The 17,011-nt window shown below is 35.4% G+C and overlaps 1 protein-coding gene across 1 annotated transcript; it reads right to left on the bottom strand.

Moving 5' to 3' along the window:
* Positions 1-959: 959 nt before the first annotated feature.
* On the bottom strand, positions 960-11,219 carry LOC121422256 (dual specificity mitogen-activated protein kinase kinase 6-like). The gene is made up of 10 exons (XM_041617169.1): positions 11,124-11,219; positions 9,089-9,158; positions 8,370-8,532; positions 6,909-7,028; positions 6,437-6,556; positions 5,742-5,921; positions 5,217-5,294; positions 3,629-3,768; positions 2,707-2,752; positions 960-1,682 (listed from the first exon to the last, which is right to left on the bottom strand). Exons 1-10 carry the CDS (start codon positions 11,140-11,142, stop codon positions 1,584-1,586), a joined length of 1,035 nt encoding a protein of 344 aa, XP_041473103.1. The 5' UTR covers positions 11,143-11,219; the 3' UTR covers positions 960-1,583.
* Between the last annotated feature and the right edge of the window lie 5,792 nt (positions 11,220-17,011).

The following is a 17,011-nucleotide window of genomic DNA, read 5'->3' as shown; positions in this document are numbered from 1 at the left end:
AACAATGCAATGCATTCATGTTTAGCCAAAAATATCAATAATAGGTAATTCTATAATGAATGTATGTCAAACTCCCTATATGAGAGGCATTCCTAAAATTCCTAATTTTCTATTTTAAAGTTTGCTAGTAATGCTCATTATATACCATCTTGGCTTGAACAATTCATAAAGTGAAGTAAAGATAGAGTAAAATGGGTGCCAGTCAGACAAAAAGGTAGATTTTTTTTTTACATTTAGCAGGATTGAATTTATACATGCACTTTGGGCCCAGTAGTAGAGTAAGTTAGGTTAGAAACATGAACACATCATTTTTTTTTTATTTGGTAGACATTGGCTTCTTTTTGCTAAAGCACACCATTATTCTCAAATCATGAAAAGCTGGCCATTATCCTTTACCAACTTGTAGATCTTCATTACATCTACCCAATAAATATCAATGTTGTTTTATCTAGCCAATACTATCAATGTTGTTTTCAAAGATGTTAACACAAAATCTTTACATAATAATAATGAAAACAATGTCATGTGGCACTATCATATGGTAGCTTCGATGTTAACAAATTTCTTTAAAAAATGAAGAAAATGATTGAACATTTTCTATTTTTCAAACTAGAACACACCCATTTACAATTTTCCATTCATCATTTGGCACTATTTCCTCCATGTAAGAGTGAGTGTTACAAGAAACTTTGATAATAAGATGCATCATTTAAAAAAAGAAGTCTGCAATGTAGAAATGTGTTTCCAAAGAGCCTAAATGTTTTAGCAATCAACCATTAAAATTAGAAATAAGAGGTTTCTATATGCTTTGTGTTTTAGAAAGCCTGCAAGGTATAATTTAACTTCCGACAGTGTAAACAGGTTTCAATTTCCATGACAACAAGATGAGGGAAGAATTAAGGTTTCAAAACATTATTTCAGGGTACAAAGTACAGATGGTTTTTTGATTATGTAATTATTTTTAATCCCACAAATTTGTGTGATCTAAAACATGTTCCTGGATGAGAGAAAAATGTGAATCTGTTAAGAAATTTTCACTTTCAATATCTAAGATGAGTATATTAACACAACCATTTGAAAAACATGTTTATAAAGGCCCTAATGAACATGCTGTGAAAAATTGTATGAAAACATGTATATAACTGGGAAAGGTTTTGAACACAGCATATATGAACCTGTAGTCCACTGGATGGTAAGCAAGCTTGATCCGAAGACATGGGTCAACAAGATGACTACATCGCTCTACCTTGGTGGTGGGACATGTGTTCTTCCTGCGCGAGTGTATCAGAGTTTATACAGGTGCATCAATCACGTATGATTATTTACATCTGTGATCAACCTTTAACATTACCATCCGAAAGGTGCAACCCAGAGTTTGAACCATACACCTAAAAAATTGGTTTGTTACTCCCATGCAACTGGATCACAGATGCAAACCACAATGCCACAACACCATTGCAATGAAGACGTCACATCGCAGATTTCAAGATGACATAATTCCTTTTAAAAATTCAACACTGATCAATGACTAGGACAAATCAAAACTAAAATGCAGCTTCAACAAAATTGACGGAGAGTTATTATCAATGAGGTAGAGTTTCGGCATCACCAATGATAGGTGCTATAAAGGTAGCTACATCTTGGTCTCCTACTTCAGCATGCTTCTTGATGAACTCATGATCCTACAAAACAAACAAGTAAATAGACAAATTAAAAAAGAAATAATCAATATAAACTGGTACTCAAAAAGTTAGTGAAACCCAACAGAAATAAACTTATTCAAAGTTTAAAGTTCTGCCATGTTTTAGATATATATTTGTGAAGTCAGGTGATAAATATCACATTCAATAAAGTTAATTTCACTGGGCTCGCTGAACATTGTAGTGCTGTGTCTATATTCAACACTCAGGATGAAGAAATGCATTTTGTGGTGGGGTTCACAAACTTTTAAGCTCAACTGTAAAGATATATAAAGAAATAATAAAGGGATTGATTTTGCTAATACACATAGTAATTTGCCCTCAATTTTTTGTTGTTAAAGAATGCTACACAAAATGTCTTTTGTGTGCCATGTTTTTAACATAGGACTCTACAGAATTTTGTTGATATCCATGCATTTCCCAAACAGCATAAAAAAATTGAAATAACTGCAGCAAACAATGATTTCATTTGAGAAAATATCTTATTTAAATGTCAATTGTCCCAATATAATTGCAGACCTTGACCTTGTGAAATCTTAAAATCTAAGCTGAAAAGCAAGTAAACTGCAGATCACAAACACAAAGAACACATGAGAGACTTTGCATTATTATTGCTCAGACAAAAACGTTACCAGGCGGTAGAAATTCCATGCTTATTATTCTATATTACTGGATTTTGTTGAAACTAATATTTAGATTGTTACAACTGGCATTTAAATTAATTATGGAAACAGAATAACAAAACACTGCGATTTCAACAGACCAAAACCGACTTTAAGCCAAGATGCACCGTACCAATAGTCCCTGGAATGGCAAGATTCATTCTTAAAAGCATTTTAAATCCAAGGATTGGGTCTTTAAGATTATCTACATTTTTTTACAATAAATATGAAGTGAGCTGATCATTCATTTTAGGCGTAATTGCCCAACTGCATTAACTTTTAAACCCAATATATTGTTGTCTTCAGTCCGAGAGAATATTTTAATGAAATATGAATATACTTACTAATAATCTTGTATATGATGGCCGTTCTGTGCACTCCTTTTTCAAACTAAAGAAAAATTACAAGATATAAGAGACAAGATAAGTATAAAAAAATTAAGTGATTCCATAAATGGCAGTACATGGGCAGCCACAAAATAATCATGTTATTCATGTTTTCACTGTGTTACCTCAATGATAATTTTAAAGAAGTTTTAAATAACAGAGTTACATTCAAAGCTATTGTTCATTTACAATCTTATTTGCAAGATCTTGGTTAATCAGAGAAAAAAATATTGGAAAGAAATAGTTTTTAACTACTATCACTAATATAATTTGAAAAATATCAGTCACTCTAACAAGAAGTTTTGAAACAAATGCCTTCTTAAGCCATATTTCCATGCACAAACAACATCAAATATCAAACATGGAATTGTTTCAGATAATAAAACTGAATATTCAGAAAAAACAATACATGAAATTGAGATTTAAGCTAAATCCAATAATTGTCTTTAAAATATTTTTATAAACTTATTTTGGGGATGGTGATTATATATTTTTTATTCATAAGTTTGCAGGACAAGTCAAATATCACCAAAAACTCCTTTTCTGTGTTATGGCTATTGTTGCACATGAAAATAATACCACAATCCAGAATATACTTGTAAAAATTTAAAATAAATTGCAAATAAATGAAACAGCAGTACAACAAACTAATGAATAATACAATAGGAAGATGTTAAGACCTCCCCTAGTCCAACATATAGCACATAACCAATCAAAATTTATGTCAAGCAGGGATGATAATTAAGACTAATAGAAGTCTGACAATCAACTACAAAAAGCCATTTTCACACAATGGCCGGAAAATAAGTTGATAAAGACTAAATTCAGGCTTCAATCTGAAAAGTGGCATCCCTGGTGAAGAGCCCACAAGAATACTTACCATTTGTTGATGAAGTCACGGATTTCTCCAGAGAATCTATCTTCGGGTAGTGAGGGCGCTTCGCCTTGTACCACTTGCCTGAGCTGTTGAAACATGTCATGCCATTTTTCATACGGGTAGGTGTTTGTTGCTATCTCCACCTGACAATCAAAACAAACATTCAATTCAATTCAATCTTTTTCCACTTTAAAAAAAACAATACAAATCAATACAATACAATGTTCAATACTAGTAGTGGGGGATCATAGAAAGCTCAAATAATTGCTTATTAAAGATGACACCTTACAGTAAGTAAACATACAAAGATAAAATTACACAAATGGTTACAATCTATAATTCAAACTAAAGAAGGGCAAGACCAAAAGAAATCAAATCTTCATCAATCAGGAGGTGTCATTACAAATGTTTGAATTGTTTTACAGATGAAATTACACAAATGGTTACAATCTATAATTCAAACTAAAGAAGGGCAAGACCAAAAGAAATCAAATCTTCATCAATCAGGAGGTGTCGTTACAAATGTTTGAATTGTTTTACAGCCTTACTATCTTTTTTATGAAATGGAGTTGAACAAAAAATTCTATCAGAAAAAAGTAGAGTTGTACATTAAAGCCTATTCCAAGTTTTGGGAAATTTCCCCTAAGAAATTTCCCCCAAGTACCTGTCACTATTGATTCAAAAGTGAATTATATTAATATGCATGCCCTAAAACAGTTATATAAAGAATATGCAATAACAAAGAGATCTATTGAATAAAATGGGTGATTCTACATGAAAATATTTATTTAAAAAACAATTCTCAAGCTCGGAATGGGCTAAGAATTTCAGGATGATTTTTTCTGTACCTTTCTGCTACCCAATCACAAAATTTGTAAGATAATAAAATAAAAGGGCACTTTATTAAAGGGAGCTAGGTAGCCACAAATCAAATTCAACTTCCACAAGGAATCAAGTAATCAACAGGGGTTAAAATAGTAGATGACCCCTACACTTTTGCAAGATTGGCATGACAGATGATACTTGAGTATAATTTAAATTTGTGACCCTTAATCAAAGTGTTGGACAGGCTTTAAAGAGAAATGGCAGTAGTTGCAGTAAACACTGATTTCATGAGAAAGTCTGTAAAACCAGGCTTGTCAGTATATCATCGAGGATCTAGATCTGGTACAGTTACATAAACTGAACTTTGTGAAATCTTGAAATCTACGCTGAAAAATGTTCACACTGAAGGTCACCATCACAGATAAGCACACATGGGACAGTGTATTATTATTGTTGGAATAAAGACCCGATGGAAGTGACCGAATCCGCGCTTATTTTGCTTATTTCTCAGCAATTACACAATTTCTTCCAGAATCCTTTGGCAAATATTTTGTATTCATACAAACAGACACTTGGGTTGTCATTATATAAGATTCTGTAAAAAGTTATTCTGAGATCGTTACCAATACTGGAATTTATCTTTAAAGACACAAAGAAACATATCAAATATACAATATTAACAGTACTCTAAAGTAAATATAAGGTGCCATACATTACCAAAAACTGTGCAAACAAAACATAAACAAACAGCAAAACTAATACTCACCATAGTAATACCAAAACTCCAAACATCTGATTTGACATCGTAGCCCTTGCCACTATTATCTGGATTTATTCTCTCTGGCTGAAATACAATAAAAAAGAAAATTCATTGACAAAGGAACATGGCTCAAATGTCATTCTTAAATTGTTTTCCTTTGGCAAGGTATTAATCTCCATTTGAGCATATGTGGGACACATTTAATTTCCCCGCATCTGCTTAGAAATGACAATTTCCTATCCAGGATTCCAACTCAAAATACATGTAACTAAATAAGCTCCTAGTTCAATCATAACTGCCATTTAGATAACATTAGAATGGCTCTAGAGAGATATACATGTACAAGCAAAGCTGTCCGTTACTCATGGTAAATCATTGTAAGAATAAATAATAATAATAACGCAGTTCTTGTATAGCGCATATCATACTATGTCATAACATTCCTATGCACTTCCAAAGGACTTGGATATTATAGTATTAAACAATAAATAGTATACAAATGAATTAAAACATAATTTTTTGTCTACTTACTGCCATATACTGTCGGCTACCTGCGTCTTGTGTTTTGGCCATTGAGTTGACTAATTGTCCGCTGATTCCAAAGTCACATAATTTTATTTTGCCGTTACGATTAGCTAGTACATTGGATGGTTTCACATCTCTGTGAATCACTTTTAGCCTTGTCTGTAGATACCTCAGAGCACTCACAATCTAAAACATCAATATGAAATAATAAGTAAACACATATATTAGCAACATTATCAAAACATTTATAGTAACAATGCATTTCAGCCAGTGTTTCTGTATTTCTTAAGGAATCAAAATACAACAATTTACAGCCATTAAACAACAAAATCAATGCTAAAAAATATAAGAATTTCAGGTTGACTGAAACTGAAAAACATGCAGGTCATAAACTTTTTATTTATATTTAAGAAAGAGAAACTAACATAGAGAGATTCTATAAAGATATTTTGCCCTTATGTGCTATTAAGAATTTATTTTCTACGGATGGGGTGACAACTTGGATGCTATTTTCATCCAATTGATAACCCTGTAATAAAGGTAAACGTTAACCTGTTGCTTGCAGAGCCAAAATATTGAAGTCATTTAAGTGTATAGTTATCACAAATGTAAGAGTTATGGGTGGCAGTAATAACTAAACAAGAAAAGATTATATAAAATGAATAGGGTAATTTATCTCTACTTGAATATAACATACTTACAGAAAATGATATCCTGCTTAATATATTTTCAGGTATATATACCCCTTGAGGTTTGAGTTTGTTCTTATAGAGTTTATCAAGGCATGTATCCATAACTTCCATACAGATCCACACATCTCCCTGCAAAATCAAAGTGATGATAAGCAATATATAAACTGGAGTTTAAATCTGTCACTCTGAAAGTCTAATATTGTAAAATCTACAAAAGTATTATTGAATAGTGAAAATCTAAGTCAAAATTAAAAAAAAATGATACCAAAATTTCATCAATCCTTCAAACAGCGATTCTTAATTTACTCTCTGTATCTCATCTTTCTTGGCGTTTAATTTGTGTTTGAAAGGCATTCATTTTAAAGGCAACAACATATTGACTGAATGCATCCACAATTAGAACAAAAACATCTTTGAAAACTGTGATAAGTGTTGATTAAATGCAGTCTTAAAAAGCACGCTGAATTTGGTTACTCCATACCTCTTGAAAGAGAGCACCGTAGAACTCAACCGTATATTGGCAATCTGAACTCCTCATAGCTACATCCATATCCATCAATATCCTCTTATCCTCTGTACTGTTTACTTGAGCTCGGATTTTCTGCATGAACATTTTAATCAGATTTGTATTGTAAATGACCATTGTAATCAGATTTGTATTGTAAATGAACCTACATACATGGATATAGTGCAAGGCCCCATGTTACAAAGTACCGCATTTAAATGAATGCACCTCAACTATAGAAAGCAAAACAACAGCATCATCTAGCATCTAAATATAAAAAAAACAAATAATTATTTGAGAGTTTTTTTTTCTCACTTGTTAAGAGTGTGTTTTTTTTTTTTACTGACAATGATACAGTGCAATACAGAAAAGAGAGAAAATAAAGATAAAGAATCATAACATTGGTGGCTATTCATAAGTGAGATCAATTACAATTCTTTGTGTCATACTGGAATTAAATTAGGGTAAATTATCTTAACTAATGTTTGGAAATTTCAGGGAAATGACTAACCCAGAATCAATAATGATTTTAGGTGAAAAGGTGTATTCGTAGCATTGAAATCAGCTGTTTAAATTTATTCATCCTTTCTGCAATTCAAATTTATTTCCCCGTCCCTCATTTTGGCACTTATACAATTCCTAAATTTCAATTCTTTATTTATGAATTCTATGAATTTCCATAATTTTGATTTACAACAAATCTAGTGATGATGATGGTGGCATTTACCATGAAGGATGAGGTAATGACATTGATGGTGGTGAGGATGATGGAGATCATAATGATTGCGATGATGATGACAGAGATTACATCAATTTACAACGGAGACACTCTCTACAATGCATCAGTCTCTTTGAAAATGCAATTAAAATCACAACGGGGAGCTGATAGGTTTTTGTCAAAAGTTGGTGGACTGGGACAGCAGATCATCCATACATTTGCACCGGATGAACAATTGCAAATATTTCGTTGGCAAGAGTCAAGATATTCCAATGCTGTCCCAGTCCACCAAATTTCGACGAAAGCCTCTAAGCTCTCCACTGTGATTTGACTTGCATTTTCAAAGGAACTGGTGCGTTGTAAAGGGTGCTTCTGTAGTAAATGCAAAACGTTTGGACTGATGATGACAAAGATGACATCAATGATGATGAGGAGGATGATAAAGGTGATAGAGGCGATGGAGGGTCATGATGTGGTAACAAAAGTCATGGTGATGATGCCAAGTGTTCTTGGTTAGAACTGATAAATGGTGTTTGAGATGATGATGATGATAAGGTAGAGGTGATGATGATGATGACAGCAATGATGATGATGATGATGATGATGATGCAGTGACTGTGATGATTACCATAATGGTGTGATGGTAATGTCGCTGCTGGCGGTAGCAATGATCATGTTGATATTATATCATGATTCGGTTTCATTAAGCATCGCCTTACCTTAACAGCCATGATAGATTGACTTGGTTCATGCCTAACTCTGTCTACAATGCCATAAGCCCCTCTTCCTAGATTCTCAATCACAGTCATATCTCTCGCATAAACATGAAACTCATTTCCATTTACTGTTAGAGTAGCCTTGTTGTCCAGTCCACCTGGTGGTCTGTCAAAAGGTAAAATATAAGCAATATTATTGAATTTTCAAAACAAGACGGTACTAGAGAACAATTCAAGGCTATGGGAATAGGCCTGCATATGAGGAAATATAAACAAGCTTCATTCTTCTTGTTCATCATGACATTTAGACAAAAAAAAAACACACACAAGCAAACAAGGCTGAATAGTGTGACATGCACATTATGTACATGTATCTGTAGTATCTTATGTTGGCAAAAGACTGCCACATTGTTACCAAATCCATGCTTTTCACCCACCAAAGATGGCCTTAATCTAGTCTGCAGCCACAGCCCCTGATTAAGAATTTCATCAACAAGTTGGTCTTCACACAAGACTAGCACAAACCAGAGGGGTCTTCTGTACTCAAGTCAATGGAAGGGACCTTAGGCTGCATATTCAGACCACTTTCTACATGTATGAGTAAAGGGTTTGCACAGCACACAAGTCTCCATCATTCAGTAACATTCTACACATACCATGCATGATTCAGAAATATAACATTATAGCAATATTTGCAATCCTTCAAGATGAATTTTACTTACTTTTTCTCCTCTCGCTTTGGTGCGTTGGATTCATCAAATTTGAATTTCACTCCCACAAATTTCTTTTTACCTGTTAAATAGAAAAAAAGAAATGATTGAAAATAGCTACTTTATTACATTTACACATATTGGGTTTTCATATCCTTCATAAATTAAATCCTGTGTGCTGATTGGTTTTAATAGCATCATGTGATCAAACATATTCTCACTATTTGCAATGATGTTGAAAATGAAACGCCCACTGAAGAAAATTTGCTATTCCGTGACATCAATGACGTCACAAATCATGACAGTGTAGGCACTAATACACCTTCCACATGCTTAGTACGTGGCTTCAGGAGAAGTAGGTTAGTCAGCGCAGCATGTTATCCATATTTTGTTCAGATTAAAAAAGATGAAGAACTAGATTATCAAGATCTACTGCTCTAACTTATCAAAGTAGGATAAAACAAATATACCAGGCCTCTATTTCGAAAGTCTGGAAGAAATTTTTTATCCTCGGTTGTAATGGCAAAATTACTTTATTTCCCCTAATGTCAGTCCACCTCCGATGAATAATTCCCCGTATACTTACTCAAAGCCTGGTATATTTGTATGTTAATTACAGACACTAGTGATACTCCAAGGATTTTTAAATATTTTCTTCTCTGAAACTACAAACTTGCATTTTAAAACAATAAGAACTTTGAATTTAAAGATCCAGACCGGACCCGAAAATGAAATTGACAAATTATATACCAATCGAAAGCTTATAAGCTACTAAATACAGCAAGGGGTATGCTTTATGCATTTTCACCGCTTCCCAGCTGAGTATTTTGCTCAAGAATATTCCAATTATCGGGCTTCGAACCCAGCTTAGAAAATAGGCTTTATTGTGCTTTTCACCTGCCTCAAGACCGTGACGTCACGTTGTGTAAGAAGCGTAGTGATTCTATAGGTTTGTACACAGAACAAGTGGAATGCCTCTGGCCGTCTCACCTGCATCACGCAGTTCAATATAGCAGCAGTGCTGACTTTGAATACTACTCTAACTCGCACAAGATGTTCAGTGATACATGGTTACTCTTGTGTCCACTTTTTATGAACTAGACCAATAAACTTACAGAGATATGATGGTTATTAAACAGATACACCCCATTCGGCCAAAGTTCATTGACCTTTGACCTTGGTCATGTGACCTGAAATGCGCACAGGATGTTCAGTGATACTTGATTACTCTAATGTCCAAGTTTAACGAACTAGACCAATAAACTTTCAAAGTTATGATGGTAATTCAACTGATACCCCCGATTCGGCCAAAGTTCATTGACCCTAAATGACCTTTGACCTTGATCATGTGACCTGAAACTTGCACAAAATTTTGAGTGATGCTTGATTACTATTATGTCCAAGTTTCATGAATCAGATCCATAAACTTTCAAAGTTATGATGGGAATTCAACAGATATCCCCAATTCGGCCAAAGTTCATTGACCCTAAATGACCTTTGACCTTGGTCATGTGACGTGAAACTCATGCAGGATGTTCATGATACTTGATTAACCTTATGTCCAAGTTTCATGAACTAGGTCCATATATTTTCTAAGTTATGATGACATTTCAAAAACTTAACCACAGGTTAAGATTTCGATGTTGATTCCTCCAACATGGTCTAAGTTCATTGACCCTAAATGACCTTTGACCTTGGTCATGTGACATGAAACTCTAATAGGATGTTCAGTAATACTTGATTAACCTTATGGCCAAGTTTCATGAACTAGGTCCATATACTTTCTAAGTTATGATGTCATTTCAAAAACTTAACCTCAGGTTAAGATTTGATGTTGACGCCGCCGCCGCCGGAAAAGCGGCGCCTATAGTCTCACTTTGCTTCGCAGGTGAGACAAAAACTGCAGTATTTATTTTTGTACTATTAAATCACAAGGTCTAAAGGCCAAATAGCAACACATGCCAACATGATATAGCAGTGCAGACACCATTTGAAACCAAAATGGATAAAACCTGCATTTGCTGTGTACACAGGCTAAATGTATTACCGGTACTTCTTGCAGCCATCTCTTTGAAGTGTGTTAGCTTTTAGATGAATGACTCAGTCAACCACAGGACCACAGGACAACAGCACAACCTATCTTCCTGTCCGTAAAATAAAAACAAAAACATGAAAACAATTCAATCAAGTATTTCAATCTACATACACATACTGCTTCTGGGCCATTTGCTAAGTAAGTGTTACAAGTCTAAAAAGCAAATATAACTTGATTTTCAATCATCCAATCAATAGCTGGTATTTTGGACTTGCAGTTTGTATTTATGAACTCTTTTTACAGACCCATAGACCCATGGGCAGATTCAAGCTAGGTCAACAAAGGGTATTTCCCTCTAGTGTATGTATCACAATATTGCAACATCCTGTTCTTATCAACATAGGGGATTACCATAATAAAGCACTACATGTACGAAGGTGATGTGCTGGGCTGTCCATGTGGGCAAAGCACACAATGGATACCAATCTACATGTAGGTATACATCATGTATATTCATATTGTGTGAATCTCTCTTCCTAATTGTCAGGCTTTGACTTTGATGATTTCAGGTTTGAAATATGAATTTTTTTAGAGTTCTAAGACATTTTTTTTTTTTTACTTCAGTTCAGCCAAACTCAAAATAAAAAATCTCAAGCTGCAGAAGTACATGTACCAAATTTGAAGTGTATGATTTAGAGGGTATAGCGCCACCTCTTGTCTGAGTTTGTACATGGTTGAATAAACGAGACACAATGACCGGGGGTAGGAGTGGGGGAGTACTTACAATAAATTTATTAAATTTAATATACATGTATGTTTGTGGTTGAGACCCCCATTTTCAGCCTAAATTTTCATTCCAGAGCATCACAAATTTAGGAAGCCATAGAAAAACCTATTTTTCCCCGTTCCGCAGACGCTCAAATTTGTGATTCTTGTTCTAGTGCATGCCCACCGTGAACCCCTCAGCCAGTCGGAGCGGTGAGCTGAGCCATAGCACCAGGGCGCTGAAGCTCACTGTGCCCGCAGCTAGCTTGCGCTAGCCTGATATGAATCTAGCAAGACGCGTGCGCATTATACATGTACATGTACGTAGCCACTACCATGCTATGCCTACAATCTAATTAATTTCTAAGACCCTCTTTTTGATGTGGTCAGTACCAGAGCATTACATTTTTAGCAATCGTTGATCCAAGAGCTGTTTCAGAGATATCCCAATAAACAGACAGGTCTTAATACTAATTGATATTGTCTTTAATTTTTTTCACTTCCCCCTGCACAATGGCAAATTGTAAAGAATGGATGGATCCAGCCACGGCTGCAAGCCAATTTATGAATGAAAATAAAGTAAGCATATGCTGTGCAAGCCTCCCAGTGCCCCCAAAAGTATTCCATGAATTCAAAGGCTGCAAATCAGATCACTTCGTGCCAAAAATTCAGAATGCTAAAAATAGATTCAAAGACTTTGATTCCCCGGTTCACCGTCTATTATTTATGATTTGCCATCTTGTTATGAAACCTGATGTTTACATTGACTAACGCACTTGATTGGGGTCGGAACTTGACAGGTGAATGAATTTTCCTAGATTTCTTGTGTGCAAGAAGCATTGAAAACTAAGACAGCCCCTGTATTAAAGTGAGACGATCCCAATTTTATGAGCGGCTCTTCATCAAGATCTACTGCTAATCCAATTGTTCACTGCAGCCATCCCACCTTGGCGAATCTACATATATGAAGGGGAGCCTCATGTCTATGCACCAAAAACTTTAACTTAAAGGGATGGTCCAGGCTGAAAATATTTATATCTAAATAAATAGAGTAAAATTCAGAGCAAAATGCTGAAAATTTCATCAAAATCGGATAACAAATAACGAAGTTATTGAATTTTAAAGTTTATCAATATTTTGTGAAAACAGTTATATCCACATCATCATGAATATTCATTGGGTGGGCTGATGATGTCACATCTCCACTTTCCTTTTTCTTATTTATTTCATGAAATCATAATTGTTACACTTTTTCATACATACATGTGTAAATGATGTGTCTCCAACTATCCATTATGCTGAAAAGTTGCGGCAGTAAATACATGTAGCTATAAAAATGCACTTAATCAGTTGTCAATCCAATTGTTTTAGTTCTTGGTAGAAAATGTTTGAATAAACCTAATTTCATATACATTGTAATAAAATACAAAGAACAAGTGGGGATATAACATCATCAGCCAACCTAATGAATATTCATGAAGACATGCCTAGAACTGTTTCACCAGAATAATGCAGATCTTTAAAATTCAATAACTTTGTTATTTGTTATCCGGTTTTTGATGACATTTTCAGCATTTTGCTCTTTGAATTTTACTCTATTTATAAATATCTCCAACCTGGACAATCCCTTTAAGATTAACCATGAATTTATTCTTATTCCACAAAAGTTTTCAGTTGATGATGTTCCTTATATTCTTATAAGTGTGCAAAAAATCTCTTGAAAATTTGAAAGAAATGTATGATTTTCTTGGAAAAACCCTTGGACGGTCATTTGTCAGATTGAACAAAACAATGGTGCCCCTTGTCTGCGCACCCATTCACTTTACACACGATTCAAGGATTTTAATACGAAAGGCTGCATTTTGAGCCCGTCACATGAATTTCCTGAAATTCATTATTTTTCCACCATTTAGTCAGATATTTTAATTAGGCTTAATTTTAATGAATATCTGTCTTCAAGTATGTATTTCAGGTGTAAGGTCTATAGTCTTTGCGTGTCTTAGTTTTATTAGAATCTCGCAGATACGAGTGTGCACAGATACTTATGTAAGGGCACTGTGCAGACTTGGGATACCTCACCATATGAGTTACTCAACACACACTTAAAAAAATCTTTAAAATATCCCTTTTGTAACAAAACAAAAAAATACTTTTTCCATATAATACATGTAGATCTAGTTGTGATTTATTTTTCATTGTAACTTGGGGATCATTTCACCAGAGCGCTTATAAACTTTAATTTTGAGCATTTTTTGTAGACCCTCTATTGGAGAAAATTGAAATCGCTTCCAGATTGTCAAAAAACAATCTCTATTTTTAATTTAGAAAAAAAATTATCAAAAGAATTCAAATTCAGAGCCAAGTTATATGATGAATAGTTGTAATGGAAACTGACAGTACCAAATTATCAAGCATTTGTCCCAAAGAACAAGAGAAAATAAGCCAAACAATGCCATCTTACTCAAGGGAATCCAAACAGAGGACATACAAAGTTATGTTTACAGAGTGAGTGTGCTTATCAGGAAACTCGGTCATATTCAATCTGATTCTGAAACTGAAACTTACATGTATGTGAATAAATATGAATCTTAAGTTTATGTTGGCATTTCACCAGGCCATTCACTCCGGGGGGGGGGGGGGGGGAACTCATCAATGTAAGTGCCCCCCCCTCCCCCCGGCATTTAGTGCTGCTTATCCTAATTCACTGCTGGTGACAATGACATTGATCCAATCTCATTTTCTCTCTGGACAATGTGACTTGTCAGACTCAGTGAGCGCTGAGCCTGAGTACAATCATTGTCAACAGAGACTTTTGGGAGCAGTGAACGAAAGCAACGTCGCAGTCCTCTGATCGTTCGAGTCAACGTCGTCTGCCTTCGTTCACTACAGATAGGATGACTTTAGATTTCACTCGACGTGTACGTACGTCCAGTTGGAACAATGCGATAACCAGCGGGTCATGACACGCTGCCCGACCCGGAAGATCTGGCGTTCCATCGCCTGGCCACCCGGTTGGGTAATGCGAAGGTGCAACTTGTGCACACTTGCCCTTTCACTTGCTTTGATTCCTTTTTACGCGAGTTAGGATATGTATCGATATATATTTTGGAGATCAGAAAGCAATTTCAAATATGATAAACATAAGGCATCGTACAACTTACATTAATTTTGTGAAAAAGTCACTGAAAAATGTGTTTTAAAAGGGAAATGTTGAACTTCATGCTGAGCTTGAGTGGTTAAATGACGTCACTCAAGTGCACGTCGACTATGATTTAAGAGAACCACAAAATGGATGTGGCGAGGTTCTCGATTCTGATAGTGGACGTGCGTGAGGACCTGAGGCATATGGAACGCCAAAAAATGACGTCATACCAGTTGACTATGTCGACGTGCATTTCTATAAGTGCTAGGCCTAGGCCTAATTCATTGACATTGGCAATGTCAATGTCAATGACCATGAATGATGACACACAATTCACAAAAGACATGGGCAAGACATGAATCATGTTAATCTGTCCTACAGACATATCCAAATCACAGCCTTCCTGCCCTTATACTTGCCTCTCTGCTCTGGAGTTTGCGTTGAGTGCTCGGGGTCAGAACAGTTCCGTACCGTCTTTCCTGGGAGGAGGACCCCGAACGCGGTTCAGCTAGCAGCTCGCACCGGCTGGTTAACTTATAGGCCTAAACGCAGGGAATTCCCTCCGAGTTTAACGTTAACGTGATGGGCAGCTGGCGCTGGGCGTTGGCGAAGTTCAAATGGACAGAAGTTCGTCCAGATAGATAAGCCTACAGTGAATTAAATGAAACAAATAACGATTTTTCTAATCCTCGTTGGTCTATATGTAAAAACAGAAGACAATTAGTCACCCAGGAACGATATTCATCTCGTGAAAGGTGAAATTCCAGTCGGGGACGAAATCGTGAGTCATACAAGTTACCTGGACAATCGACTCTCAATAGATTCGTCCAACTTTAGCTCGACCCGGTCCATCGTATCCCACAGACTAATTCAACCACCCCCAAATTACACACACTTATTAGGAATCAAGCAGAATCCGCTGAAATGAATAAAGATATAAAAAAATCATGGGAGGGGGGTCCGAATTCACCCAACTGGAGTTCTAATAAGTTCTAATAAAATTTACCAGGCGACTCATACTCTTATAATTATTGTTATATGTTTTTTACGGCTGCACTTTTTCCCTTAACCCCGGGAAATTGGTGGGGCTAAGGGGGTGGGTGGGGGGGGGGTCTTAGCCCCACCAATTTCCCGGGGTTAAAGGGGAATCCAGCCTTGGCCATATAATGTTGTGTTGGGAAGGAGAAAAATAAATTAAACAGAATGGTGAAAGTTTGAAAGAAATTGGACAAGCAATAAGAAAGTTATAGCTGCTTTAAAATTGAGATCACTAATACTATGTAGATTTCAAATTGGCAACTGGGTAAGTAAATTATGACAAGGGGCAAGGACAACTTTCCCATAGGCCATGTACTTTATTATCAGGGATTTGTGGTTTTCTCCTAAGTACTCATTCCCCTGGGGCAGTAATCTAAATATAACCCATGTAGTATATTGTTTTATGTCCTCATGAAAGAAAAATATAATTTGAAATAAAACTTTTGGGAAAAATGACATTTTAGCCATAATATGTATTGGAGTACATGGAAGAGTAGTCCTTGCCTTACATCACTATGACATCCCATATATGCGGCCAATTTGAAGTCTCCATGGGTATAGTGATTACATTATGAAAAATACGAGACATTTGACTAGCTCCTGCTCGTACGCACGGGCGTCCGTCGATATAACACATAATATTTTTATGAAAATATGCACCTTTTTTCTTAAAAGTTGATGGAGAGGGGGAAAAATTGATCGTATCAAGTCGGGGTATTCAGTAATGAGTACAGGAGAAACTATATTTCACTGATTTTCATGATTCATCCCATTTGATTAACTCATCTATTCGTGTTTTGGGGCTAATCTTTCCCTTACGCATTGCTTTTTGGCAGAAGTTCTATGGAAAATGCACCTTTTTTCACACAAACTTTGAGACACTCTGTATTCATTCCCCCATTGCTCGAGAATTAATGGGCAGTTAACGACGGAGTTAGAGATTTATTGAAGAATG

This window comes from Lytechinus variegatus, chromosome 10 (genome assembly GCF_018143015.1).
Source record: "Lytechinus variegatus isolate NC3 chromosome 10, Lvar_3.0, whole genome shotgun sequence".
In the NCBI taxonomy this organism is placed as follows: domain Eukaryota; kingdom Metazoa; phylum Echinodermata; class Echinoidea; order Temnopleuroida; family Toxopneustidae; genus Lytechinus; species Lytechinus variegatus.
Note: the sequence above shows the minus strand (reverse complement) of the source record. Positions and strands in the feature narration are given on the sequence as shown.